Raw genomic sequence first — 26555 nt, forward strand, 5'->3', positions numbered from 1 at the left:
TGTATGTTCAGTCAATATTCTCCGATGACGATTTGGGAAAGTCTGAAGGCAGTGCTAGCAGGGGGAGCTTATATCGATGGCCGCTTATAAAAGAGGCTTACACTGCAGAAGGGACGGAGTCTGAGAGAGGACTCTACGGCAGTTAAGTTGATCAACATAAGCAAGGTCAAGGCGGAGTTCCCCTGTGGGCTTAGGATACGTGAGGTTCGAGCAGAATTGGGGAAGTTGGAGGATGAGGAGATCCAATTCAATCTTGAGCGTCTTTGTTTGCGGTTTTTTTCGAATCTGGTAATAGAGCGGGGAAATTGGTTGGCTCATCGTCTACGACTGAAGCAGACGCAATCTAACATCATGGCTATTAAGGATAGTTCGGGTCAGACGTTCACGGCCGAAGGTGCTATACACGCCCGATTTTGTGAATTTTATCAGCAGCTTTATACGCCAGAGAGTCAGGGGTCGGAGGAGGAGATTAAGAATTATCTTCAGGACTTGGGCTTGGCATTCCTTCCGGCTTCTGTGGCGCAAGGGCTGGATGCAGATATTACTTTGGAGGAGGTGTATAATGTGATTCGACAGTTGAAACCGGGGAAATCCCCGGGTTAGATGGGTTCACGGGGTTATTTTATAAGAAGTTGTCTACTTTGGTGGTGCCATTGTTAGCGCGCTTATATAATGATATGAAAGACGGAGCTCAATTACCTTTCTTTATGCGGTTGGCGGGGATCACGATTTTACCAAAGCCGGGGAAGGATGCCACTCAGTGTGGGAGCTACAGGCTGATTTCCCTGCTGGGTATTGATACCAAAATTCTTGCCCGGGTGCTAGCTGATCGTTTGGCGTTTCATCTGCTGACACTTATCCACCCCGATCAGGTGGGGTTCATAGGGGGTCGGCAGGTGGCGGATGGGATCCGTAAAGTTTTGAACTTGGTATCTCAGGCCCGACGTTCTGGTGGCTCCTGGGTAGCGGTGGCGGTGGATGCCAAAAAGGCGTTTGATCGCGTGGATTGGCGATTTATGGAGGGGGCCCTCTGACATGTAGGCCTGGGGGCCCGCTATGTGTCCTGGATTCTATCTTTGTATAACGGGCCCATGGCATGTGTGAAAATCAATGGGGTCTACTCCTCCCCCTTTGAATTACGGCGGGGGACGAGGCAAGGCTGTCCCTTATCGCCCTTGCTATTTGCTTTGGTGATTGAGCCCCTTGCACAAAAGATTCGACAGATAGCTCGGGTACGGGGTGTAATGGTTCATGGGGGCGAACACAAATTGTCTTTATTTGCTGATGATATCTTTGCAATTGTAGAGGGTTCGGCGGAGTCCCTTCGATCTCTTCAGGACCTAATGACAGCATATGGGGCTTTATCGGGTTTTAAAGCCAATATGGCTAAAACGGAGATACTTAATATATCGGTACCGGAATCGGATATACCTGGTATTAAATGGGTGGTGCCCTTTCGTTGGGTTAAGGGCCCTATCAGATATTATCCCAGGACAAGCAGGCAGCATATTCTTGACTGATGGGTGACGGTACCGACGGAGCCCCGGTACGGACACTTTTAGAGTGATTGCACTCTAAGAACTTGGAAAGTTCTAGAGACCGCACCGCGCATGCGCGAGTGCCTTCCCGCCCGACCCCGACGCGCGGTCCCTCAGTTTCTTAGTTTCCGCGGAGCTAAGAAGTCGCATTTTCAACGGCTGTTGAAAAATTTTTTCATTCGCCTTCCCGCTCGCGTAAACTTTTTCGGGTTTTTTTGCCCTTCCTTTTTTCTTTCTTTTGTAAAAAAAAAAAAAAAAAAATCTCTTATTTTTTTCGAGTTTTCTTGATTTGCCCCGGCGGGGCCTACTGCCATCATCGAGGCCTCGGCCTTCGATTTGGCAGAAGCCGTTTTTCCGTTCATGCCCCCTCAGCCCGGGTTCAAGAAGTGCCAGCGGTGTGCACGGCCTATTTCCCTTACAGACCCACACAACTGGTGTCTTCAGTGTCTGGGTCCGGAACATCAGGCCTCTACCTGCACCCGCTGTGCCACTTTGAAAAAGCAGACTCTCAAAAATCGAGAAATACAGCAGAGACTGCTTTTCGGCACCGACATGTCCGACCCCACGTCTTCGGCGCCGGTCTCGGTACCTGTTTCGTCGGCACCCACCTCATCGACGCCACGCGATACCGCGTCGGCGTCGCAGCATGCAGGTAAGCCGGCTAAGAAGCCTTCCCCGCTGGAACGTCCTCCGGTCTCCATTGCAGAGAGTCCAATCCTGCCGACCGTGAGGCGCCAGCGGAAGCGCTCCGCCCCTATTGAGGTGAGTCCCTCGACATTGGGCTCCTCATCTCCGGGGCGTAGAGCGGCACCGCAGGTACCGCAGAAGAAAAAAGCGGTACCGGTGCCCTCCCTCGATGATCGCATTGCGGCCATCTTACAGGTGCAGCTGAAGGAACAGCTCAAACAACTCCTTCCAGCTCTCCTGACACCGAGCCCTCCGGTGTCGGTCCCCACTGGGCAACCGGTACCGATTGTGGAACAGTCTGTATTGTCACCATCCACTCCTTCGGTACCGGTACACTTGGCCTCATCGGCATCGATGCCTGTCCTCGCACCGGAGCCCAGGTCTCATCACCAATCGGTACAGACTTCGGCTCCGGTGCAACCGATAACATCACCCGGTACCGCGTCGATGAGGTCGGGTAAGTCGGTACAGAAGTCCCGACACCGGGAACCATCCACCCCTGAGTCTCGGGACCGTGGTCCCCATATTCGAGACCCTGATCTGTGGGGCGACTCTGAAGAACCTTTTCTGTCAGAAGGGGAGTGTTCGTCAGAGGAGGACGAGCCTGTTCTTCAGGATACTTCCTCCAAACCTGATTCCACCTCTTTCTCTTCTTTTTTAAGAGATATGTGTGAATCTCTTTCCATTCCTTTGGAGGCTGAGTCTAAAAAGTCCAAAGCTTTTCTAGACGCTCTTGATTTTGACCAGCCTCCAAAGGAATTCTTGAAACTCCCTTTACATGACATCCTGAGGGAGACTTTTTACAAGAATTTGGAGACTCCTCTTACTGTCCCGGGAGCTCCCCGCAAATTGGATTCCCTATATAAAGTGATCCCTATTCCTGGGTTCGATAAACCACAGCTCCCTCATGAGTCTCTCCTTGTAGAATCCACCCTCAAGAAGTCCTTAGGAGCTAGTGTCTATGCCTCTGTTCCTCCTGGCAGAGAGGGAAAAGCCATGGACAAATTTGGTAAGCGACTTTACCAGAATGCGATGCTTGCTAATCGTTCTGGTAACTATGCTTTTCATTTTTCTTTTTACTTAAAGCATCTCCTTACCACCATGGCTTCCTTTGAGCAGTACCTTCCTGTGGGGAATCGTGAGGCTTTCCATCAATGCTCCTCGTCTCTCTTCCAGCTCAGAAAATTCATGGTAAGGTCTATATATGACACCTTTGAGCTTACCTCTAGAGCAACAGCCATGTCTGTAGCCATGCGACGTTTGGCCTGGCTCAGAGTCTCCGAGCTTGATGTTAATCATCAAGACCGGTTGGCTAATGCCCCATGTTTAGGGGATGAGCTGTTCGGAGAATCTATGGACTCGACGACTCAGAAGCTCTCGGCTCATGAAACCCGCTGGGATACCCTTCTTAAGACCAAGAAGAAACCCCCACCTCCACGGCCATTTAGACAGCAATCGGCCTATCAGCGGCGTTTTGTGGCTCGCCCCTTGCAGCCTTCCACTCAGCAACCTCGGAGGCAGCGTCAACAACAGAGGCAAACGCCTAGACCTCAGCAGCAACAACCAGCCAAGCAGCCTCCTCAGCAAAAATCGACTCAGCCCTTTTGACTTAGTCCTCGAGGGCATAGCCAGCGTTCACACATCTCCTCTCCTCCCTCAACCGATAGGAGGACGACTCTCTTTCTTTCTCAGCTGGTGGGAAGTTATCACTTCGGACCAATGGGTCCTCAACATCATCCGCCAAGGCTACTCTCTCAACTTTCACACCCTTCCAGGCCAAAGTCTACCAAAAGAGTCTGCTTTGCACACTCCTCAATCTGCCCTTCTTCGTCAGGAGGTTCAATCCCTCCTCCTTCTGAACGCCATAGAGGAAGTTCCTCTAGATCAAAGGGGGCAGGGATTCTACTCCCGTTATTTTCTAGTTCCCAAAAAAACAGGGGACCTCAGACCAATTCTAGATCTGCGAGACCTCAACAAATGCTTGGTCAAAGAAAAATTCAAGATGCTATCTTTAGCAACACTTTATCCTCTCCTCGATCACAACGACTGGCTATGCTCTCTCGATCTCAAAGAGGCCTACACTCACATTCCAATCAACCCGGCCTCCAGACAGTACCTTCGCTTCATGATCAATCACTGTCATTACCAATACAGAGTGCTCCCCTTCGGTCTTGCCTCCTCTCCAAGAGTGTTCACAAAATGTCTGGTGGTGGTGGCAGCGTTCCTGCGCTCCCACCACCTTCAGGTTTTTCCCTACCTGGACGACTGGTTGATCAAGGCCATTTCATCTCAAGCTGTTCTTCTGGCCACCAACCAGACCATCTTTTTTCTACAACTTCTAGGGTTCGAAATCAATGTACCCAAGTCTCACCTTCTTCCTACACAGAGACTTCAATTCATTGGAGCGGTGCTGGACACTGTCCAGATGAGAGCCTTCTTGCCGGACAACCGTCTTCACAACCTCCAATCGCTCTGTCAGCAGGTGCTGCCCCAGCACTCCATTTCTGCAAAGCAGATGATGATTCTCTTGGGTCATATGGCCTCCACAGTTCATGTCACACCTCTGGCTCGTCTTCACCTGCGCACTCCTCAATGGACCCTGGCTCTACAGTGGTCTCAGGCGACAGACTCTTGCTCACGACACATATCTGTGACATCGTCTTTTCGTCAGTCTCTACAATGGTGGTTGACATCCTCAAATCTCTCCAGGGGCCTTCTGTTCCATCTGCCTCCTCATCAACTGGTCATCACCACCGACGCCTCCCCTTATGCATGGGGAGCCCATTTGAACGAGTATCAAACTCAAGGCGTTTGGACTCCTCAGGAAAAGAAGCATCACATCAATTTCCTAGAACTCAGGGCAATGTTCTATGCCCTCAAGGCCTTCCAACACCTTCTGTTTCCTCAAGTCCTTCTACTCTGCACAGACAACCAGGTAGCCATGTACTACATCAACAAACAGGGTGGAACAGGCTCTCGCCTCTTATGCCAGGAAGCTCAGAGAATCTGGTCCTGGGCAACCACTCGCCGCTTATTCCTGAAGGCGATTTATATTCAAGGAGAACAGAATTACTTAGCGGACAAGCTCAGCAGAGTTCTTCAACCCCACGAATGGACTCTCGACCCATCGACTCTACAGTCCATCTTTGCCCAATGGGGCACTCCTCAGGTGGACCTCTTTGCAGCTCCTCACAATCATCAGTTGCCCCAATTCTGCTCCAGACTTTACTCTCCCCACCGTCTAGCAGCGGATGCTTTTCTTCTGGATTGGTCCAATCTGTTCCTCTATGCTTTCCCTCCTCTACCTCTCATGCTTCGGACCTTGTTCAAACTAAAGAGGGAACGGGCCACCATGATCCTGATTGCTCCACGGTGGCCCAGGCAGCATTGGTTCTCCCTTCTACTTCAACTCAGTTCCAGGGATCCATTTCTACTTCCACTGTTTCCCTCTCTGCTTACACAGAATCAGGAAACCCTTCTCCATCCCAACCTGCAGTCCCTACACCTGACAGCTTGGTATCTCTCGGGCTGACTTCAACTGATCTTATTCTATCTCAGCCTGTTCGCTCCATTCTGGACGCCTCCAGGAAACCAGCCACTCTACAATGTTACCATCAAAAGTGGACGAGGTTTTCTTCTTGGTGTCTCCTTCATCATCATGACTCTTTTGGATTATCTGCTGTCTCTGTCTAACTCTGGTCTTAAATCTACTTCCGTCAGAGTCCATCTCAGTGCCATTACGGCCTTTCATGAGCCGGTCCAGGGGAAACTCCTTTCAGCTCATCCCCTAGTCTCCAAATTCATGCGAGGTCTTTTCAATATGAAACCACCTCTCAGAGCACCTCCTGTGATCTGGGATCTGAACGTGGTTCTCTCCACCTTGATGAAGCCTCCATTTGAACCCTTGGCTACTGCCTCTTTCAAATTTCTCACTTGGAAGGTGCTTTTCCTTATTGCTCTCACCTCTGCCAGGAGGGTCAGTGAGCTCCATGCACTAGTTTCTGACCCACCTTTCACAGTCTTTCATCATGACAAGGTGGTTCTACGTACACATCCAAAGTTTCTCCCTAAGGTTGTCTCTGAGTTCCATCTCAACCAATCTATTGTACTGCCTGTTTTTTTTTCCCAAACCTCACTCCCATTCCGGAGAACAGGCTCTTCATACTTTGGACTGTAAGCGGGCTTTAGCTTACTATTTAGACCGTACTAAGCCCCACAGATCATCTCCCCAACTTTTTCTGTCCTTTGATCCGAATAAATTGGGACGTCCTGTTTCTAAGCGTACGCTATCTAATTGGCTTGCGGCTTGCATTTCATTCTGCTATGCTCAGTCGGGACTGACACTGGAAGGTTCTGTCACGGCCCATAGAGTTAGAGCTATGGCAGCATCTGTAGCTTTCCTCCGTTCCACGCCTATTGAGGAAATCTGCAAAGCTGCTACGTGGTCCTCAGTCCATACTTTTACATCTCATTATTGTCTGGATGCTTTCTCCAGACGGGATGGACATTTCGGCCAATCTGTTTTGCAAAATTTGTTTTCCTAATGGCCAACCTTCCCTCCATCCCTCTTTTCGTTAGCTTGGAGGTCACCCATCAGTCAAGAATATGCTGCCTGCTTGTCCTGGGATAAAGCACAGTTACTTACCGTAACAGGTGTTATCCAGGGACAGCAGGCAGATATTCTTGGCATCCCACCCACCTCCCCGGGTTGGCTTCTTAGCTGGCTTATCTTAACTGAGGGACCGCACGTCGGGGTCGGGCGGGAAGGCACTCGCGCATGCGCGGTGCGGTCTCTAGAACTTTCCAAGATTCTTAGAGTGCAATCACTCTAAAAGTGTCCGTACCGGGGCTCCGTCGGTCCGTCACCCATCAGTCAAGAATATCTGCCTGCTGTCCCTGGATAACACCTGTTACGGTAAGTAACTGTGCTTTTGGGTATACAGTTGGGGATGGAATGACATCCTTATTTCAACTTAACTATATTCCCCTGGTGGCATCCCTGGCTAGGGATATGGATCGGTGGGATAACTTATATGTCCTTGGATGGGGCGCATGGAGGTATCTCGGATGTTGGTGTTAACTAAGTTTTTATATTTTTTTCAAGTTTTGCCTATAGAAATCCTAGGAAGTACTTTATCCGTGGCAGCGTAGCCTCTTACGGTTCATGTGGGGAGGCAGATGTCCCCGGGTGGCTCAATGGGCCATGTTTAAGTTTAAGGCAGAAGGGGGTCTGGGATCCCCCATCTGGAGCTTACTACCGAGCGGCTCAGTTAAGAGCGGATGTGAGTGGCATGCGCCCTCTTTGAAGTTATGGGTGCAGGTTGAACAAGGAATGCTGGATGAGTCGTGGGGGGCTCAGACCCTTGGGTCACTTCTGTGGTGGGATTTGGGGGTGCAGGAGTTGGGGACCATCTCTAATCCATTCACTAACTGGGACGCTGCGGATCTGGAAAGGTGAAGCTCGCAAACTGCTGGGTACCTTCTTCCATTGTGCCATGCCTCTGTATTTTGTGCGGGGAGAGATGGGGGGATCTTTATGAGGTGGGCCAGGAAGGGGTTGCAGTACTTTGGCCAATTCTTGGAGGGTGAGACCATCTGGGCTTTTCCTGAGCTCCAGGCCCTTTATCAGTTAGATTCTAGGGACCTTTTCCCATATCTCCAGGTGAAAAGTTATTTGCAACGGGCTCAACGGGCTGATGCCAAAGTTTATACCTGCTCGGCCTTTGAGCAGTTGGGATCCCAGTGCGCAGAGGATGCATTTCCCTGCTGTATAAATGGGTGCATCAGGATGGGCTCGGAAACCTTCGTATCTTGTGGCTTGGGAACGGGACTTGTGGGCAGGTGTTCGATGAAACCTTTTGGGAAACTATTTCGCTTCGGATACACCATTTAGCAGTGGCCTCCTGTTGCTAGGTGGAGAATGATCTTAAAATGCTGGTCCGCTGGTATATGACCCCGGTTCACCTGAATAAGATGTCTGTTCAGGGCTCAGCTTATGCTTGAGGGGCTTTGGGCAGCGGGGAACTTTTTTTCATATGTGGTGGAGCTGCCCTTCATTTCAAGATTTTTGGAGACAGGTGTTTCAGTATGTGGGGGCTCTCCTTTAGGTGTCCCTCCCAGAAAGAGCGGAGGTGGCCTTATTGAGGTTTCCCACGGGATGGGGACGATGGTACCCAGGTTTGACTAGTATGGTTGGCGTTCACAGCGGCCAGTCTGACTGTGGCTCGCCATTGGCACAGCACGATTATACCATGCTGCCTCTTATGAGAGACATAATTGGGGTGGGTCTGTGAAAGGTACAGGCTTTCGGCCCTGTTGACTAGACGATGGCAGCAATATTACGATATCTGGGGGGAGATACCTGAAGTGGAGGAATTGGATGTGGGGAGCTCTGCTGTCAGTTGACTTGCTGAACCGGGAATGGATTTGGGTATTGGGGGTTTGTATTATTCTGGTTTTGTGTTTTTCTTTGTTCGATTCTGTATTTTTTCTCCTTCCTTTTACTAGGGCGCTAAGACGCCCCTTGGGGGGATTTCTGGTTTATAGGGGATGACGGATGTTGTATGCTGTTACGGGGGGGGGGGGGGAGGGCTGAGAGGGAGGGGGGGGGGTTGTTATCAGAGGGTTTTGCTGTTCTGGAGATTGATTGACTGTACTGTTTTTGTACTGTACTGCTGTGTTGGTGAGTGGTTCTTTGTTATAAATAAACAATTACAAAAAAAAAAAAATCTGATTAAAAGAATGAACCCTAATCAATGGTAGTATTCAATCCTCTTGGTGAATATGCATAATGGATTTGTTACTTTTAACATAACATATTAGCAGTGGCGTACCTAGCATATGTGATACCCGTGGCCCATCATTTTATGACAAACCCGCCCCCCCCATCTGAATGATTTTTAGTAACAATCTACACATCACACAAGAGTGTACCTAGGAAAAGGCAACATCTTACATATTGCAGTGAGCAGTACAACATCAATACACCCGTTGTAAAACTAAACAAGCTAGACTAGTACAGATCAATCCTGCACAGTCAATCTTAACAGAAAACCATTACGCGCGTTAAACCGCTAGCGTGGCTTTGTAAAAGGAGCCCTAAGTGTTGCCTTTTCTTTAGAATTTCAAATTAAATATGGTTGATCATATCCATAAGGTTCTTAAGAAGACGAATTTATGGGTTTTGTATATATGCTCCCTATATTTATTATATTTTTAAGTAGATTAATTTAGATTGCTGAAAATGAATTAAATGTTTAATATTAAATACAAATTAAAAGATTATACTTAAGTAAGGTACATAAATAATAAAGATTAATTAGTATTCAAATAGTTTGGCAGGAGTTGGTGGACATAAATGATTACAATGAAATACAAGACAGGAACCTGGAATGATATATATCAGTGGTTCCCAACCCTGTCCTGAAAGACCACCAGCCAGTCGGGTTTTTGGGATAACCCTAATGAATATGCATGAGAGAGATTTGCATATAATAGAGCTGACAGGCATACAAATCTGCTCCATGCATATTCATTAGGGCTATCCTGAAAACCTGACTGGCAGGTGGTCCTCCAGGACAGGGTTAGGAACCACTGGTATATATCATAAAAGGTTCCAAAGACTGATGTCTGTATAATTTATGATATGTCCACCACAAATTTTATTAAAATACTTAGAAAGGAAATAAGTACATATTATCCCAGGACAAGCAGGCAGCATATTCTTGTCTGATGGAGTTGACGGCACCGACGGAGCCCCGGTACAGACAATTTTAGAGTGATTGCACTCTAAGAACTTGGAAAGTTCTAGTAGGCCGCACCGCGCATAGCGCGAGTGCCTTCCCGCCCGACAGAGGCGCGCGGGGGTCCCCAGTTTCTTAGTTTCCGCGGAGCTAAGAAGTCGCTTTTTTCAACGGCTGTTGAAATTTTTTCCTTAACGCCTTCCTGCTCGCGAAACCTTTTTGGAAGTTTTTTTTCCCTTCATTTCTTTTTCTTTATTTAAAAAATAAACAAAAAAAAAACCGAACGTTTACTTTTTATTTTTCTCTCGTCATTTCGGTTTTGCCCCGGCCTTCGGCCTCGATTTGGCAGAAGCCGTTTTTACTTTCATGCCCCTCCAGCCAGGGTTCAAGAAGTGCCAGCGGTGTGCACGGCCTATATCCCTCACGGACCCGCACAACTGGTGCTTACAGTGCCTAGGTCTGAACATCAGGCTTCCACCTGCACCCGCTGTGCCACGTTTTAAAAAAATGTACTGCGCGACACCGCGCCGGCGTCGCCACACACCCAGGTAAGCCGGCTAAGAGCCTTCCCCGCTAGGAGCGTCCCTCCGGTCTCGATTGCAGCGAGCCCAATCCTGCCCGACCGTGAGGCGCCCGCGGAAGCGCTCCGCCCCTATCGAGGTGAGTCCCTCGACCTCGGGCTCCTCATCTTCGGGGCGTCGAGCGGCACCGCAGGTACCACAAAAGAAAAAAGGCGGTACCCGGTGCCTTCTTTGGATGAGCGCATTGCAGCTATCCCTACAAGTGCAGCTCAAGGAGCAGTTTACAACAACTCCTTCCTGCTCTCTTGGCAACGAACCTTCCGGTCCCGGTCCGGTCTGAGCCACCGGTACCGGCAGTGGAGCAGCCCCTACTGTCAGCATCCACTGTTTCGGTACCGGTTCACTCGGCATCATCGGTATCGATGCCAGTCCTTGCACCGGAGCCGAGAGCCCAGCATCAGTCGGTGCAGACTTCGGCACCGTTTGCAGTCGGTAACATCTCCTGGTACCGTATCTATAAGGTCGGGTAAGTCGGCACGCAAATCCTGACACCTAGAACCCTCTACTCCGGAGTCTCGGGACCGCGGCTCCCATCTTAGGGACCCTGATCTGTGGGGTGACTCCGAAGAGCCTTTTCTTTCTGAGGGTGAGTGTTCTTCGGATGAGGATGATCCTGCTATTCCTGATCCATCCTCCAAACATGATTCCACATCTTTCACTTCTTTCTTGAAGGACATGTGCGAATCTCTTTCCATTCCTTTGGAGGCTGAGTCTAAAAAATCCAAGGCCTTTCTTGATGCCCTTGACTTTGACCAGCCTCCAAAGGAATTTTTGAAACTCCCTCTTCATGACATCTTGAGGGAAACTTTCTATAAAAACCCAGAGACTCCTTTAACTATTCCAGGAGCTCCCCGCAAATTGGATTCATTGTACAAAGTAATCCCTATTCCTGGGTTTGATAAGCCACAGCTTCCCCATGAATCTCTGCTTGTGGAATCTACGCTTAAAAAGTCTGCGGGGACTAGTGTATATGCTTCTGTCCCTCCTGGCAGAGAAGGTAAAGCCATGGATAAATTCGGTAAGCGATTATACCAGAATGCTATGCTCGCTAACAGATCTGGTAATTATGCTTTTCATTTTTCTTTTTATCTCAAGCATCTCCTTACCACCATGGCTTCCTTTGAAAAGTACCTTCCTGAGCGGAAACGACAGGCTTTTCACCACTGTTCGTCTTCTCTTTTCCAGCTCCGTAAATTTATGGTAAGATCCATTTACGATACCTTCAAACTTACCTCCAGAGCGACGGCCATGTCTGTGGCCATGCGCCGCCTTGCCTGGCTGAGAGTATCCGAGCTTGATGTCAACCATCAAGATTGGTTGGCTAATGCTCCATGCCTGGGGGATGAGCTCTTTGGGGAATCCATGGACTCGACCACCCAGAAGCTCTCCGCCCATGAGACACGCTGGGATACTCTCCTCAAAACAAAAAAGAAGACTCCACCGGCACGGCCTTTCAGACAGCAGTCGGCCTACCAACGCCGTTATGTGGCTCGTCCCTTGCCATCAGTTCCCCAGCAACCTAGGCGTCAACGTCAACAACAACGACAGACCACCGCAGCAACAACCTGTGAAGCCGCCTCCACAGCAGAAATCTACGCAGCCCTTTTGACTTAATTCTCCAGGGCATAGCCAGCGTCACCACATCTACCCACCTACCTCAACCTATAGGTGGCCGTCTCACTTTTTTCCTCAGCCGGTGGGAAGTTATCACTTCGGACCAATGGGTCCTCAACATCATTCGCCACGGCTACTCTCTCAATTTTCAGACACTTCCTACCCTAAGTCTGCCAAGAGAGTCTGCTTTGAACACTCCTCAGTCTTCTCTCCTTCTCCAGGAGGTTCAATCCCTCCTCCTTTTGAACGCCATAGAGGAAGTTCCTCTAGATCAAAAGGGACAGGGATTCTACTCACGTTACTTTCTAGTCCCCAAAAAAACAGGAGATCTCAGGCCAATTCTAGATCTTCGAGATCTCAACAAATGCTTAGTCAAAGAAAAATTCAAGATGCTTTCTTTAGCCACTCTTTACCCTCTTCTCAATCAAAACGACTGGCTATGCTCCCTCGATCTCAAAGACGCATACACTCACATACCGGTCAATCTGACCTCCAGACAGTACCTCCGTTTCATGATCAATCACTGTCATTACCAATACAAGGTGCTGCCCTTCGGCCTTGCCTCCTCTCCAAGAGTGTTCACCAAATGTCTGATTGTGGTGGTGGCCTTTTTACGCTCTCACCACCTTCAGATCTTTCCTTACCTGGATGATTGGTTGATAAAGGCCAATTCATTTCAGACAGTACTCCTGGCCACCAACCAGACCATCCTGTTTCTCCAACTTCTGGGTTTCGAGATCAATCTACCCAAATCTCATCTCATCCCCACTCAGAGACTTCAATTCATTGGAGCGGTGTTAGACACAGTCCTCATGAGAGCGTTCCTGCCGTCCAACCGTCTTCAAACTCTTCAGTCTCTATGTCAGCAGGTGCTTCCACAACGTTCCATCTCTGCCAAGCAAATGATGATACTCTTGGGTCACATGGCCTCCACAGTTCATGTCACACCCTTCGCACGTCTTCACCTGCGCACTCCTCAATGGACCCTAGCTACCCAGTGGTCCCAAGCGACGGATCCCTGCTCACGACACATATCTGTGACATCGTCTCTTCGTCAGTCTCTACAATGGTGGTTGATATCCTCAAATCTCTCCAGAGGTCTTCTGTTCCATCTACCTCCTCATCAACTTGTCATCACCACCGACGCCTCCCTTTATGCATGGGGAGCTCATTTGAACGAATTCCAAACTCAAGGACTTTGGACAGCCCAGGAAATGAAGCATCACATCAATTTCCTGGAACTCAGAGCGATGTTTTATGCCCTCAAGGCCTTCCAACATCTTCTCTTTCCTCAAGTTCTCCTGCTGTGCACAGACAATCAAGTTGCGATGTACTACATCAACAAGCAGGGGGGGGACAGGCTCTCGCCTCTTGTGCCAGGAAGCCCAGAAGATTTGGGCTTGGTCCACAGATCACCAACTTTTTCTGAAAGCTATCTACATTCAGGGAGAACAGAATTCTTTAGCAGACAAGCTCAGCAGAATTCTTCAGCCTCACGAGTGGACACTCGATCCTTTAACTCTACAGTCCATCTTCGCTCAGTGGGGCACTCCTCAGATAGACCTCTTTGCAGCTCCTCACAATCACCAGCTGCCCCTATTCTGCTCCAGACTCTACTCTCCTCACCGTCTGGCAGCGGATGCATTTCTCCTCGATTGGTCCAATCTGTTCCTGTACGCTTTCCCTCCTCTGCCTCTCATGTTGCGAACCTTGTTCAAGCTCAAGAGGGAAAGAGCCACCATGATTCTGATTGCTCCACGGTGGCCCAGGCAACATTGGTTCTCCCTTCTACTTCAACTCAGTGCCAGGGAGCCTTTTCTTCTTCCGCTGTTTCCTTCTCTGCTTACGCAACATCAGGAGACACTTCTGCATCCCAACCTTCCGTCTCTACACCTGACAGCTTGGTTTCTCTCGGGCTGACTTCTCATAATATTTCTTTGTCTCAGCCCGTTCGTTCCATTCTGGATGCCTCCAGGAAACCGGCCACTCTGCAATGTTACCATCAGAAGTGGACACGATTTTCTTCCTGGTGTCTTCTTCATCAACATGATCCCACTTCCCTTGCTGTGGAGACTTTGTTGGATTATCTACTTTCTTTGTCTGACTCTGGCCTTAAGTCTACTTCCATCAGAGTCCACCTTAGTGCTATTGCTGCTTTTCATGAGCCAGTTCATGGAAAACTTCTCTCGGCTCATCCCTTGATTCATGCGGGGTCTTTTCAATGTGAAACCACCTCTTAAAGCCCCTCCTGTAATCTGGGATCTCAATGTGGTTCTTTCCGCCTTAATGAAGCCTCCATTTGAACCTTTGGCTACCACTCTTTTCAAGTTTCTCACTTGGAAAGTACTTTTCCTTATTGCTCTTACCTCTGCCAGGAGGGTCAGTGAGCTACATGCACTAGTTGCAGATCCACCTTTTACGGTCTTTCATCATGACAAGGTGGTTCTGCGTACACATCCAAAGTTTCTCCCGAAGGTTGTCTCTGAATTCCATCTCAACCAATCCATTGTTCTGCCTGTCTTCTTTCCGAAACCTCACTCTCATTCTGGAGAACAGGCTCTACATACTTTGGACTGTAAGAGGGCTCTAGCTTACTATTTAGAGCGTACTAAGCCCCACAGATCAGCTCCCCAACTCTTTCTGTCCTTTGATCCGAATAAATTGGGACGTCCTGTTTCTAAACGTACGTTGTCTAATTGGCTGGCAGCGTGCATTTCATTCTGTTATGCTCAGACCGGAATGACACTGGAAGGTTCTGTCACGGCCCATAGAGTTCGAGCTATGGCAGCATCTGTAGCTTTCCTCCGTTCCACTCCTATTGAGGAAATCTGCAAGGCTGCTACTTGGTCCTCAGTTCATACTTTTACATCTTACTATTGTCTGGATGCTTTCTCCAGACGGGATGGACACTTCGACCAATCTGTTTTGCAAAATTTGTTTTCCTAATGGCCAACCTTCCCTCCATCCCTCTTTTTGTTAGCTTGGAGGTCACCCATCAGTCAAGAATATGCTGCCTGCTTGTCCTGGGATAAAGTTTATTAAGTTTCCAAGTTTATTAAATGTCTTGATTTATCGCCTATTCACATTTCTAGGCGATGTACAAATTGTTCAAAAATTAATTAATATATCATTTACAATAAAAACAAAAACAAAAAAGAAAAATTAAAACTTAAATGGGATTTAACTGACAATAATAAAACATAAGGAAAGTTATTTAATTTAATGGTTACATACAGTTATTATGTTCAAAAATTCAAGGGAAATACATTAGGAGGGGAAAGGTAAACAATAAATTCAGAGAATTAAATTGACAAAGCAGAGAGGTTTAGTCATTAACAGACTTAATCATTAAATGCATCTGTAAATAAAAAACATTTAAGATGAGCTTTAAATTTTCCTAAATTTTTTTCTTGTCTTAAGTAAAGTGGAAGGTTATTCCAGGACTGAGGGGCTGTTATAGAGAAGATTGTGGTACGTCTTGTGTTAATGACTTTCAATGAGGGGATAGCTAAGAGATGTTGATCCTGTGATCTGAGAGATCTAGAGGAAGTATACGGTATTAATACTCTATAGATAAAGGCAGGAGTTTTAAATTCTAAAGTTTTATGTGTAAGTAGGCATTGTTTGTATATGATACGGTGTGCGACCGGAAGCCAATGTGCTTTCTTGAGTAATGGTGACACATGATCAAATTTTTTAGCATTATATATAATTTTAATGGAGGCGTTCTGTATTATCTGTAATCGTCTAAGCTCTTTTTGTGGCAAACCAATGAATAGGGAATTACAATAATCAAGTTTAGAAATTACAAGAGAATGAAGTAGGATATTCAGAGATTGTGTACATAAAAATTTTGATATAGATCGAATCTGACGGAGTCTGTAAAAAGTTGACTTGACCACTTGGCTTATATGATCGTGAAAAGATAATTTGTTGTCAAATATTACTCCTAAGATCCTAATGTTTTCGGCCATTTGCAAAGGAATACCCTTAATAGAAATAGGAGAGGAAAGTGTTTCGTATTCTTTCCATGGAAAGAACATAGTGTTAGTTTTCTGAATGTTTAAAGATAATTTATTACTTTCAAGCCAATGTTGAATTTGATCCAGTTTGTCATTTATTATTACTATTTCATTCGGATTTTTGGTATTAATTGGATGTAGTAGTTGTATATCATCTGCATAAGCGAATACTGTAAATCCTATGGACTGACATAATGTCATCAGAGGAGCTAAGAAAATATTAAATAGAATAGGCGATAATATTGATCCTTGTGGGATTCCATAAGGAAGTGAATAACTTTTTGATGTTGAATCGTTGAAAGAGACAGTTGATGAACGGTTATTAAAGTAAGATTGAAACCAGAGCAAAACTTGGTCAGTTAAACCGATTGACTTAAGTCTATTTATTAAAAGACAGTGATCAATAGTGTCAAATGCAGATGATAAATCAAGGGAAATCAAAATTACAGATGTATGGTGATCTAAGTGATAAATTAAAGACGTAGTCATACCAATTAGTGAGTGTTCTTTAGAATGATTTTGTCTAAATCCTGTTTGGTTTGGGTGCAGTATGTTTGTTTTTTCGATGTATTCTGTTATTTGGTTAAATACAATTTTTTCAATCGTTTTAGCTAAGAATGGAATATTAGCGATTGGTCTGTAATTAGTTTTTATTTCTGATCCTATTTTTTGATCTTTGATAACTGGTCGTATCGTAGATTTTTTCCAGTCAGAGGGCACTTTACTTTGTTGTAAACTACACTTGATTATAGGGGCCAAATATTGAAAAGTATTTCTTGAGAATGATGGGGGATATTGATTCATTAAATGTTCCTTTATGATTGATGGTTTTGATGATCAATTCTAGTTCCTTAAGATTGGGAACTTTAAACTGAGAACATTTTAAGGTGAGTGATAAATTAGTTTCATGATCTAATGAGATTGTAGATTGTTGTTGTGATGAAAAGCTATTTCTTATTTTTTTAATCTTATCCATGAAACTATCTGCTAATTCTTGCGCGGTTGGCTGAGATTTAATATCACGTGGAAAATTTTTAGATTGATGATTAATTGATTTTAAAATATTATATAGAACTGATGTGTTTTTAGCCTGTATGATTTGTTTAGAGTAATATTTCGATTTTGCCTGATTTATTTTTTCCCTGAAGTAATTTGCATGGTCTTTAAATTTTGAGAGATTTAATGGATTTTTGTCTTTCCTCCATTTTCGCTCCAGTGAACGTAGTTGTTTTTTGATTAGGACTAATTCTGGGTTAAACCAAGGATTAGTGTTCTGACGTGCTGAAATATATTTTGTTTGTGTTGGAGCAAGTTTATCAATTAAAAGTTGTGTAACTTTCTGCCATTTATGTAATAGATCTTCTATGTTGGTTGAATCTAATTCATCAAAATCTAAACAAAGATTTGATGAAATGGATTCAGCTGATAATTTCCTGAAATCTTTAAATTTTCTAATTTGTGAAATATTTTTTGGTTTTGATAATACTGCTGTGATAGATATTGAAATTAAATAATGGTCAGACCAAGGCACTGGTTGAGAAGAATGAAATAAATAATAAAATTTATTTGAAGAAGAGGTAGATGTTATAATCATATCAATTGTATGACCTGCTTTGTGTGTTGGAGCTGCAAATAGTGGGGATAGTTCTAATAGATTAAGTTGGGAGAAAATATCTTTGGTAAAATTATTATTTAAATCCTCAGGTGTTATCCAGGGACAGCAGGCAGATATTCTTGCGTCCCACCCTCCTCCCCGGGTTGGCTTCTTAGCTGGCTTATACTAACTGGGGACCGCACGCCTCTGTCGGGCGGGAAGGCACTCGCGCGTGCGCGGTGCGGCCTACTAGAACTTTCCAAGTTCTTAGAGTGCAATCACTCTAAAATTGTCCGTACCGGGGCTCCGTCGGTGCCGTCACCCATCAGTCAAGAATATCTGCCTGCTGTCCCTGGATAACACCTGTTACGGTAAGTAACTGTGCTTTACACTTGAAGTAGATGATTAGAGTTTATTACAAATCTATTATTAACTTATATACAATCTATTTGTTACCATAACAGTCATAATTAGTTAAAGATTTAATTGAATTTGTGTTTTTGTTCATTTGAAACATTGTTTCCCCCTTTTTTTTCTTTTCTCTGCTGAAGTATTGACAGGAGAAACAACCTCCTGTCACTGCTGTCAGGGCTCTGCCCTGATCTCTCCTGCCTGCCCTGCTCTGCCCCAATCTCTCCTGCCTGCTCCCCCCGACTCTCCTGCTCTCTGCCGCCCTTTCCCACAGTGCAAGCCCGTGGTTTTAAAGCAGGCCTGCACAGCGGGGAATGGCGGCAGAGAGCAGGAGAGTCAGGGCGAGCAGACAGGAGAGATCGGGGCAAAGCAGGGCAGGCAGGAGAGTCAGCAATAGTCTGCAGTAGCCCGACACCCCAGCCCGGCCCGACCCCCCCGTGAATCAACCCTGACCAGCCCCACTGCCTCACCACCAAGCAGCCCACCCACCCCGCGTACCTTTAAAATTGTTGTGAGCAGGAGGGGTGCACGGTCCCTCCTGCTCCTTACGGCAAGGCTCCTTTATCCCAGGACAAGCAGACATGATATTCTCACATGTGGGTGACGTCATCTACGGAGCCCCAGCGCTGGGGCTCCGTAGATGACGTCACCCACATGTGAGAATATATGCCTGCTGTCCCTGGATAACACCTGTTACGGTAAGTAACTGTGCTTTTTGGGAACAGGAGGGGTGCCCTGTCTCTCCTGCTCCTAGGCCTTAATCTTCAGGAGCAGGAGGAAGCGTGAAGTCCTCCTGCTCCTTCACCCCCACCAGCCGCTGCGCAATAGCAGCCTTAGGCCACGCCCCAGCGCATCATGGAGGGGTCTAAGGCCTTGATTGGCTGAGGTACCTCGGGCTCCTCCCTGGCTCCTCAGCCAATCAAGGCCTTAGGCCCCTCCCACATGCGCCACCATCTTTAGCTCCAGCTGCTTACCTCTTTCACGAGTCTTCGCAGTCAATCAAGTGGCCATCACCCGATGACCTCCACGGAGCACTCCGGCAAGACCCAATCTCATTCCCCGGGTGCAGGAGCGATTAGGTTGGGTGAATTAGCAGGTTATTAAGAACATAAGAACATAAGAACTGCCATCTCCGGATCAGACCTTCGGTCCATCAAGTCCGGCGATCTGCACACGCGGAGGCCCCGCCAGGTGTACACCTGGCGTAATTTTTAGTCCACCATATCTTTATATGCCTCTCTTAAGGAGATATGCATCTAGTTTGCTCTTGAAGCCTAGGACGGTCGATTCCGCAATAATCTCCTCTGGGAGGGCATTCCAGGTGTCAACCACTCTCTGAGTGAAGCAGAACTTCCTGACATTAGTCCTGAACCTGTCCCCCCTTAGCTTCATTACATGTCCTCTAGTCCGTGTCAAATTGGACAGTGTAAATAATCTTCTCTGCTCTATTTTGTCGATTCCTTTCAGTATTTTGAAGGTCTCGATCATATCCCCACGCATTCTCCTTTTCTCAAGGGAGAACAATCCTAGTGTTATAAGTCTATCCTCATATTCCAGTCTCTCCATACCCTTCACCAGTTTTGTTGCTCGTCTCTGCACCCTCTCCAGCAGTTTTATATCCTTCTTTAGGTAGGGAGACCAATGTTGGACGCAGTATTCCAAGTGTGGTCTGACCATTGCCCTATAAAGCGGCATTATAACTTTCTCCGATCTACTCGAGATTCCTTTCTTTATCATGCCCAACATTCTATTTGCCTTCTTTGCCGCTGCCGCGCATTGTGCCGACGGCTTCAGGGTCCTATCTATCAGTACACCCAGGTCCCTTTCTTGTTCACTCTTCCCCAGAGTTGCACCTGACATTGTATACTCGTATTCCTTATTTTTATTGCCTAAATGCATTACCTTGCATTTCTCCACATTGAACTTCATCTGCCATTTCTCCGCCCATGTTTCTAACCGACACAAGTCGCTCTGGAGTTTCTCTCTATCCTCCTGCGATCTGATTGCCCGGCATAGTTTTGTATCGTCTGCAAACTTGATGATCTCACTGGATGTTCCTTCCTCCAGGTCATTGATATAAATATTAAAAAGGATCGGCCCAAGTACCGAGCCCTGGGGTACACCACTAGTCACTTTCTCCCAGTCGGAGAACTTCCCATTTATGCCCACTCTCTGCTTTCGGTTTTCCAGCCATTTGCCTATCCATCTTTGTATATCTCCCTCTATGCCATGGCTTTGTAGTTTCCTGAGAAGTCTTTCGTGTGGAACTTTGTCGAACGCTTTCTGGAAGTCCAAGTATATTATGTCCACAGGCTTCCCACTATCAATTTGCTCGTTTACGGTCTCAAAAAATTGGAGTAAATTCGTCAAACATGATTTCCCTTTCCTGAATCCATGTTGACTGGGTTTCATCAAGTCGTGTGCGTCCAAGTGCCGGACTATGCTATCCTTGATCAGTGCTTCAACCATCTTGCCGGGGACCGACGTAAGACTCACAGGCCTATAGTTGCCCGGTTCCCCTCTCGATCCTTTTTTGAAAATTGGCGTGACGTTCGCTATCCTCCAGTCGTCCGGTATCTGTCCAGTTCTGATTGTCAGGTTTGCAAGTTTGTGCAATAACTCTCCGATTTCAACCTTCAATTCCTTTAAGACTCTCGGGTGAATTCCATCCGGTCCAGGGGATTTGTCACTTTTAAGTTTGTCGATCTGATATTATATCTGGTCTAAGTCCACTTCAACTGTGGTGAGGCTGTCCTCTATTTCTCCTGGAAACACTTTCTCTGCTTCAGGTATTGTTGAGGTGTCTTCCTTCGTAAAGACAGACGCAAAGAAGGAATTTAGTTTGTCTGCGATTTGTTTATCTTCCTTGATGTACCCTTTCTTCCCTGGTCGTCCAGGGGTCCCACTGCCTCTTTTGCAGGTTTTTTCCCTTTCACGTATCTAAAGAAGGGCTTGAAGTTTTTGGCCTCCTGGGCTATTTTTTCCTCATAATCCTGTTTGGCATCCCTCACCGCCTTGTGACATTTCTTCTGATCATCTTTATGTTTGTTCCAGGCTTCGGTTGTCTTTATGCATTTCCATTTTTTGAAAGAGTCCTTCTTTTCTTTTATGGCTTCCTTCACCTGTATGGTAAGCCATGCCGGTTCTCTTTTGCTCTTTGTTCTCCGATCTTTGGAAATCCTCGGAATGTAGAGATCTTGTGCTTCTGTGATAGTATTTTTCAGTAAGGACCATGCCTGATCTACCGTTTCAAGTTTGTCCACCATCTTCTCTAGTCGTTTTTCTACCATGGCCCTCATGCGATCGTATTTACCCTTTTTAAAGTTTAAGGTGGTGGTTAAGGTTTTGGCATGTTTCCCTTTCCCGATGTCAAGTTTAAAGTTGATTACATTGTGATCACTCGTTCCCAGTGGAACCACGACTTCCACTTCTGTTATCGGTCCCGTGAGGCCATTTAGGACCAAGTCCAAGGTGGCGTTGCCTCTTGTCGGCTCTTTTACCATTTGTTCCAGGAAGCAATCCCCTAGCACCTCCAGGAACTTGGCCTCCTTGCCGCAGTTGGAGGTTGCTAGTTTCCAGTCTATCCCTGGGAAATTGAAGTCTCCCAATATAATTACATTGCCCGTCTTGCATTCTTGTTTGATGTCCTCCATCATTTCTGAGTCAGTTTCCTCCGCCTGTCCTGGGGGACGATAGTAAAGGCCAATTTTCGTATCTGCACCATATTGACCAGGAATTTTGATCCAGAGTGACTCAAGCTTCTCTTTCATTTCTGTTGTAACCATTTCAACAGAATCTATTCCCTCCTTAACATATAGAGCAATACCTCCACCTTTCTGCCCTACTCGATCTCTTCTATACAGTTTGTATCCCTGTAGTACTGTGTCCCATTTGTTTTCTTCATTCCACCATGTTTCTGTTATGCCAATGATATCCAATATGTCATGTCTCGCTATTGTCTCTAGTTCCCCCATTTTGTTACCTAGACTTCTAGCATTCGTATACATACATCTAAATTCCCTTTGTGTTACCTTTTTGGACCTTCTACTCTTGGCCGTCCCTATAGTTTCAATTACGGTATCCTTTACTGCTCCTGTGTTATCACCCTTGTTTGCTGTGTGGTCGTCCTCTCCTGTGTCTGAGTTGTCCCTTCCTGCTTTTTCTCCCTTATTGGCTGTGGGGTCGTCTTCTCTTGTGTAGGAGTAGTAGTCCTTGGCTTCTTCGTCGGGGCATCCTGCTATCCGTGCCATCGACCGGTGGTCGACTGTCGGCTTTCCCCTATCTTTCAGTTTAAAGCCTTCTCGATTGCCTTCTTCATGTTGCCTGCCAAAACTCGTGCTCCTTCCTTGTTGAGGTGTAGTCCGTCCCTTCTGTAGTACTTGCTTTTTCCCCAGAACGCCGTCCAGTTGCGCACGAAGTCGAAGCCTTCTTCTTCGCACCATCGTCTCATCCAGGCGTTGATTACTTGCAATTCCCCTTGTCTCTTTCCATCCGCTCTTGGTACAAATCTGTGAAAAGCGCACCAGAGCTGTGAGATAGCGCTGCTCACAACCCCATGCTTCCGCCAGAAGTCCCCTTGAATTTTGTTTTAAGACTGCTTTTAAATAGCATTTTGTACTTTAGCACCGGCAGGACACTGTTTATAGAATATAGGCCAAAGTAAATTTGATGGAAGTGATTAAAACAAATTTAAGATCTGATTGTAAAATTATATTTAAAACCAAATTATTCTTATTATATTGCATCTATTACTAGAAGCATTGTGGATGAGAATTTCTATAGTAGAAAACTGACTTATTTCAATCTTTATTCAAATAATCTTCACAGATCGTACACAAGAAGCCATCAGGGAATTGGAATCAATTAGAGATGTCCCAGAGATTTCACTGTGTTCAATTTTATCACTTCTCTTTGCACATAAGAAAAGTGAAATTGTCGGTAAGTTGGATTACTTCTGAATTTTCTCAGTATTTTTCACTATACTGTATCCAGGTTTCTCTGAGGACAAGCAGGCAGTATACTCTCACATGTGGGTGATGTCATCCATGGAGTCTGGCACGGACATGTACCAAAGTGTACTGTCACTTTAAGAAAACTTTAGCACCATCTGTACCAATAATATGCCTTCATGCCTGACGACGGCATGTGGGATCCTCAGTTCTTCAATTCCTGCGGAGTGAAGTAGTGTAAATTTCTTATCTTTTTTGTATCTTCCCATGCCTTCTGTTTTTTTCATTTTTTGTCAATTTCCTTCATTTACATTTCTTTCATTTTTTAGTTTTAATTTTCAGGCCTCCAGTGGGTGTTTCAGCCCTCTGTCTCTGCCAGGAGCATCAACTACTTTTCGGCTAACTTTTTATTTGACCTCCCAAGCTGTTGAGCCCTTTGATCTAGTGTCGGCAGTTTTCACTTTGATTTCCCCGATGCCTAGCAGATTTAAGAAGTGTTCCTAATGTAACAGGACCATTTCAGGAACCAACACTCACAACTGGTGAGTATAGTGGCTTGGTCCTGGGCATCGGGACATTTCATGTAATCTTTCCAGTCGTATGCAAAAAAAGAGCTCTGAAAGCTCATCAGATATAATTTGAAAAAGTTTTTCAGGTCAACTTCTACAATGTCTGCAGAAACAGTTCCACCTTCTCAGGTACCTCCACATTCAACATCGGCCTCCCAGCCCACCTGTACTCTCTCGAGGTGGCTCTGGCTCGTCCTTGTTGGTGCGCCAACCCTCAGATGACCTGTGCAAACATCACCATTCACCATCTAGATGCAGTTCAAATTCTTCTCCATCTTCTACTCAAAAAACCTCAATGTCCTGACCGATCCCCATTGTTACAGGTACTCTTTCCATTGAGGCATCATCCTCCTTCAGCATCCCCTCATCAGCCCGAGTCAATTCTTCCTTTGCCAGCATTAGAATCTGCTCAGTCCTTACAGGACCAGATCAAGGTATTACTGCAACAAGAGTTGGCATCAATAATGCAGTCACAACCACTGCTTGCTTCGATGCAGCAGACCCCAGCCTCAGCTCATCTTGACTTATGACAATCAGAATCTGTCTCATAACCTTCAGTGCCTCAACTTCAAGCTTCATCTAGATGTTGGTCTCCTATTCATGTCATTCATCATCTTGACATCCATCACCATCACAATGTTAATTAAGGTCAGGCTGCTCAGCCTCTACACCTCTATGTCAATTGATCTCTTGATACCATTCTCTATGTCCTTCTGATGATGTCCTTCATCTAGGCATACTTCCAGAGCTTCTTTTTGACTCTCTTCATCTAGATCAAGGCATTCCAAAAATCATTCTTCTCAAAGTTTCCAAGATGCTTTCTTCGACGTTCGATGTCCCATTCCACCACAAGGAATCAAATCAAGAGCCTAGACCTGAAACTGAATTTTCTGCTGAGGAATCTTTTGGTATACCCTCAGATCCATCTCCTTCTTTACCTATAAGGAGATCCACTTTTATCAGAGAAATGGGACTGGTTCACCCCATACATATGGAGTATGAACAGAAACATAGAGCAGAGCTCATGGAAGCCTTGGATTATGCGGACTGACCAAAGGACTGTGTTAAGCTCCCACTCCACAAACTTATGAAGGGCGTTCTGTTCAAGAACAGAGAGGCTTCACTAACATTTTCAGTTTGTCCTAGAAAATTGAACAGTCTTCAGTTCACCCCAGCCTTTGATAAACCACAACTTCAACAGCAATCTTTGATTGTGGAAACAGCATTGAAACATGCCCACAATTCATGTTCTTATGCCAGTATACCTCCTAGATGAGAGGCTAAGACCTTGGATAAGTTTGACAGATGTGTCTTTCAATCCTCCTTGCTTACTAGCCCCATTCTTAATTACAACTTTTGTACATATATCTATCTAAGGATGTTTACTCATTACAATTGGAAATCATACTAAGTTATATGTTTATAATGTATTTATGATATGATTGATTACAATAATTGAAGAAGGGTGGGTGGGTTGGGATATAATTTTTATGTTGCTATGATTATATGTGAAAGAATTTCAAGTGTTATATTGCAGATATTAGTGGCATATTCCTGTACACTTGTTGTAAGATTTTAAAATGAATAAAGAATATTAAAATAAAAATAAATAAAAAATAAACATTTTCTGTTTAATTTATCAGAGGATAGTTCTATGGAAAATTTATGGGATGCCTTTAAGGTTACCATGAGAGGCTCTATCATTTCGTATTCTGCTTATATTAGAAAACAATTTAAAAAACAATTTTCAGAATTGGAAAAAGAAATGAAAATTTTGGAATCTAAATTGATTAACAAATGGGAACATAATACGTTGCAGGATCTTTTAAAAATAAAAGGTAAATATAATGAACTATCTTCAAAATTAATTAGGAAAGATATCTTCTCCAAACAAACATTGTATTATGGAAATTCTAATAAGGCGGGAAGACTATTGGCAAAAAGCTAAAAAAAGAAGGAATAACATTATGACAATTAAGGATGATAAAGGAGTTAAACAAAATCAGATTGAGAAAATATTAAATCAATTTCTAACTTTTTATAAAGATCTGTATTCTTCTGAACCTTATGTGGACAGGGAAAAGGATGGATTAGAATTTTTAAACTTAATTATTGGACCTAAGGTTCCGGTTCATATAAAAAGAAGTTTAGAAATGCCGATATCTCTAAAAGAATTAGAAACAGTGATGAAATCTCTTAGAGTTGGATCCGCTCCAGGTGGTGATGGTTTTACAGTAGAATTTTATAAAGCATTCCAAATTCTTCTTTTACCTCATTTGTTAAATTTATATCAGTCACAACTTACTAAGGGTTGTATTACAGGTACTAAGGCAGAATCATTAACTGTTGTTTTGCCTAAGCCAAATAGTTTGGTTTCAAACTACAGGCCTATCTCTTTAATAAATGTAGATGGTAAACTTTTGGCTAAGATATTGGCTTTGCGCTTAGCCAAGGCTCTTCCTTATATTATTGATATACACCAAACAGGATTTGTTGCTAAAAGACATTCATCTAATAACTCTAGATTAGCGTTCCATATGCTAAATTTAACCAAAAATATGAATGATCCGGCTTTTTCTGTATCCTTGGATGCAGAGAAAGCTTTTGATAGAGTTGAATGGAATTTTATGTATCAAACATTAGATTGGTTTGGTATAGGTCCTGGATTTATACAAATGGTTAAATCATTGTATAGCTTCCCTTCTGCAAGACTGAATATTAATAATAATTTGTCAGAGAAATTTAACTTGCAGAGGGGAGTTAGACAAAGCTAGCCTTTATCTCCTTTGTTGTTTGATGTTGTATTAGAACCCTTGTTATTAGCCATTCATCAAGCAAAGGGGATACA

At 45.2% G+C, this 26555-nt stretch overlaps 1 protein-coding gene across 1 annotated transcript in view; it reads left to right on the forward strand.

Moving 5' to 3' along the window:
• TTC21A (tetratricopeptide repeat domain 21A) overlaps nucleotides 1–26555 on the forward strand; it is a 323520-nt gene that overhangs the window by 17091 nt on the left and 279874 nt on the right. Inside the window, exon 3 of the mRNA XM_033931720.1 lies at nucleotides 23017–23127. Coding sequence (XP_033787611.1) covers nucleotides 23017–23127 — 111 coding nt within the window. The remainder of the gene's footprint in view (nucleotides 1–23016; nucleotides 23128–26555) is intronic.

This window comes from Geotrypetes seraphini, chromosome 2 (assembly GCF_902459505.1).
Source record: "Geotrypetes seraphini chromosome 2, aGeoSer1.1, whole genome shotgun sequence".
Taxonomy (NCBI): Eukaryota; Metazoa; Chordata; class Amphibia; order Gymnophiona; family Dermophiidae; genus Geotrypetes; species Geotrypetes seraphini.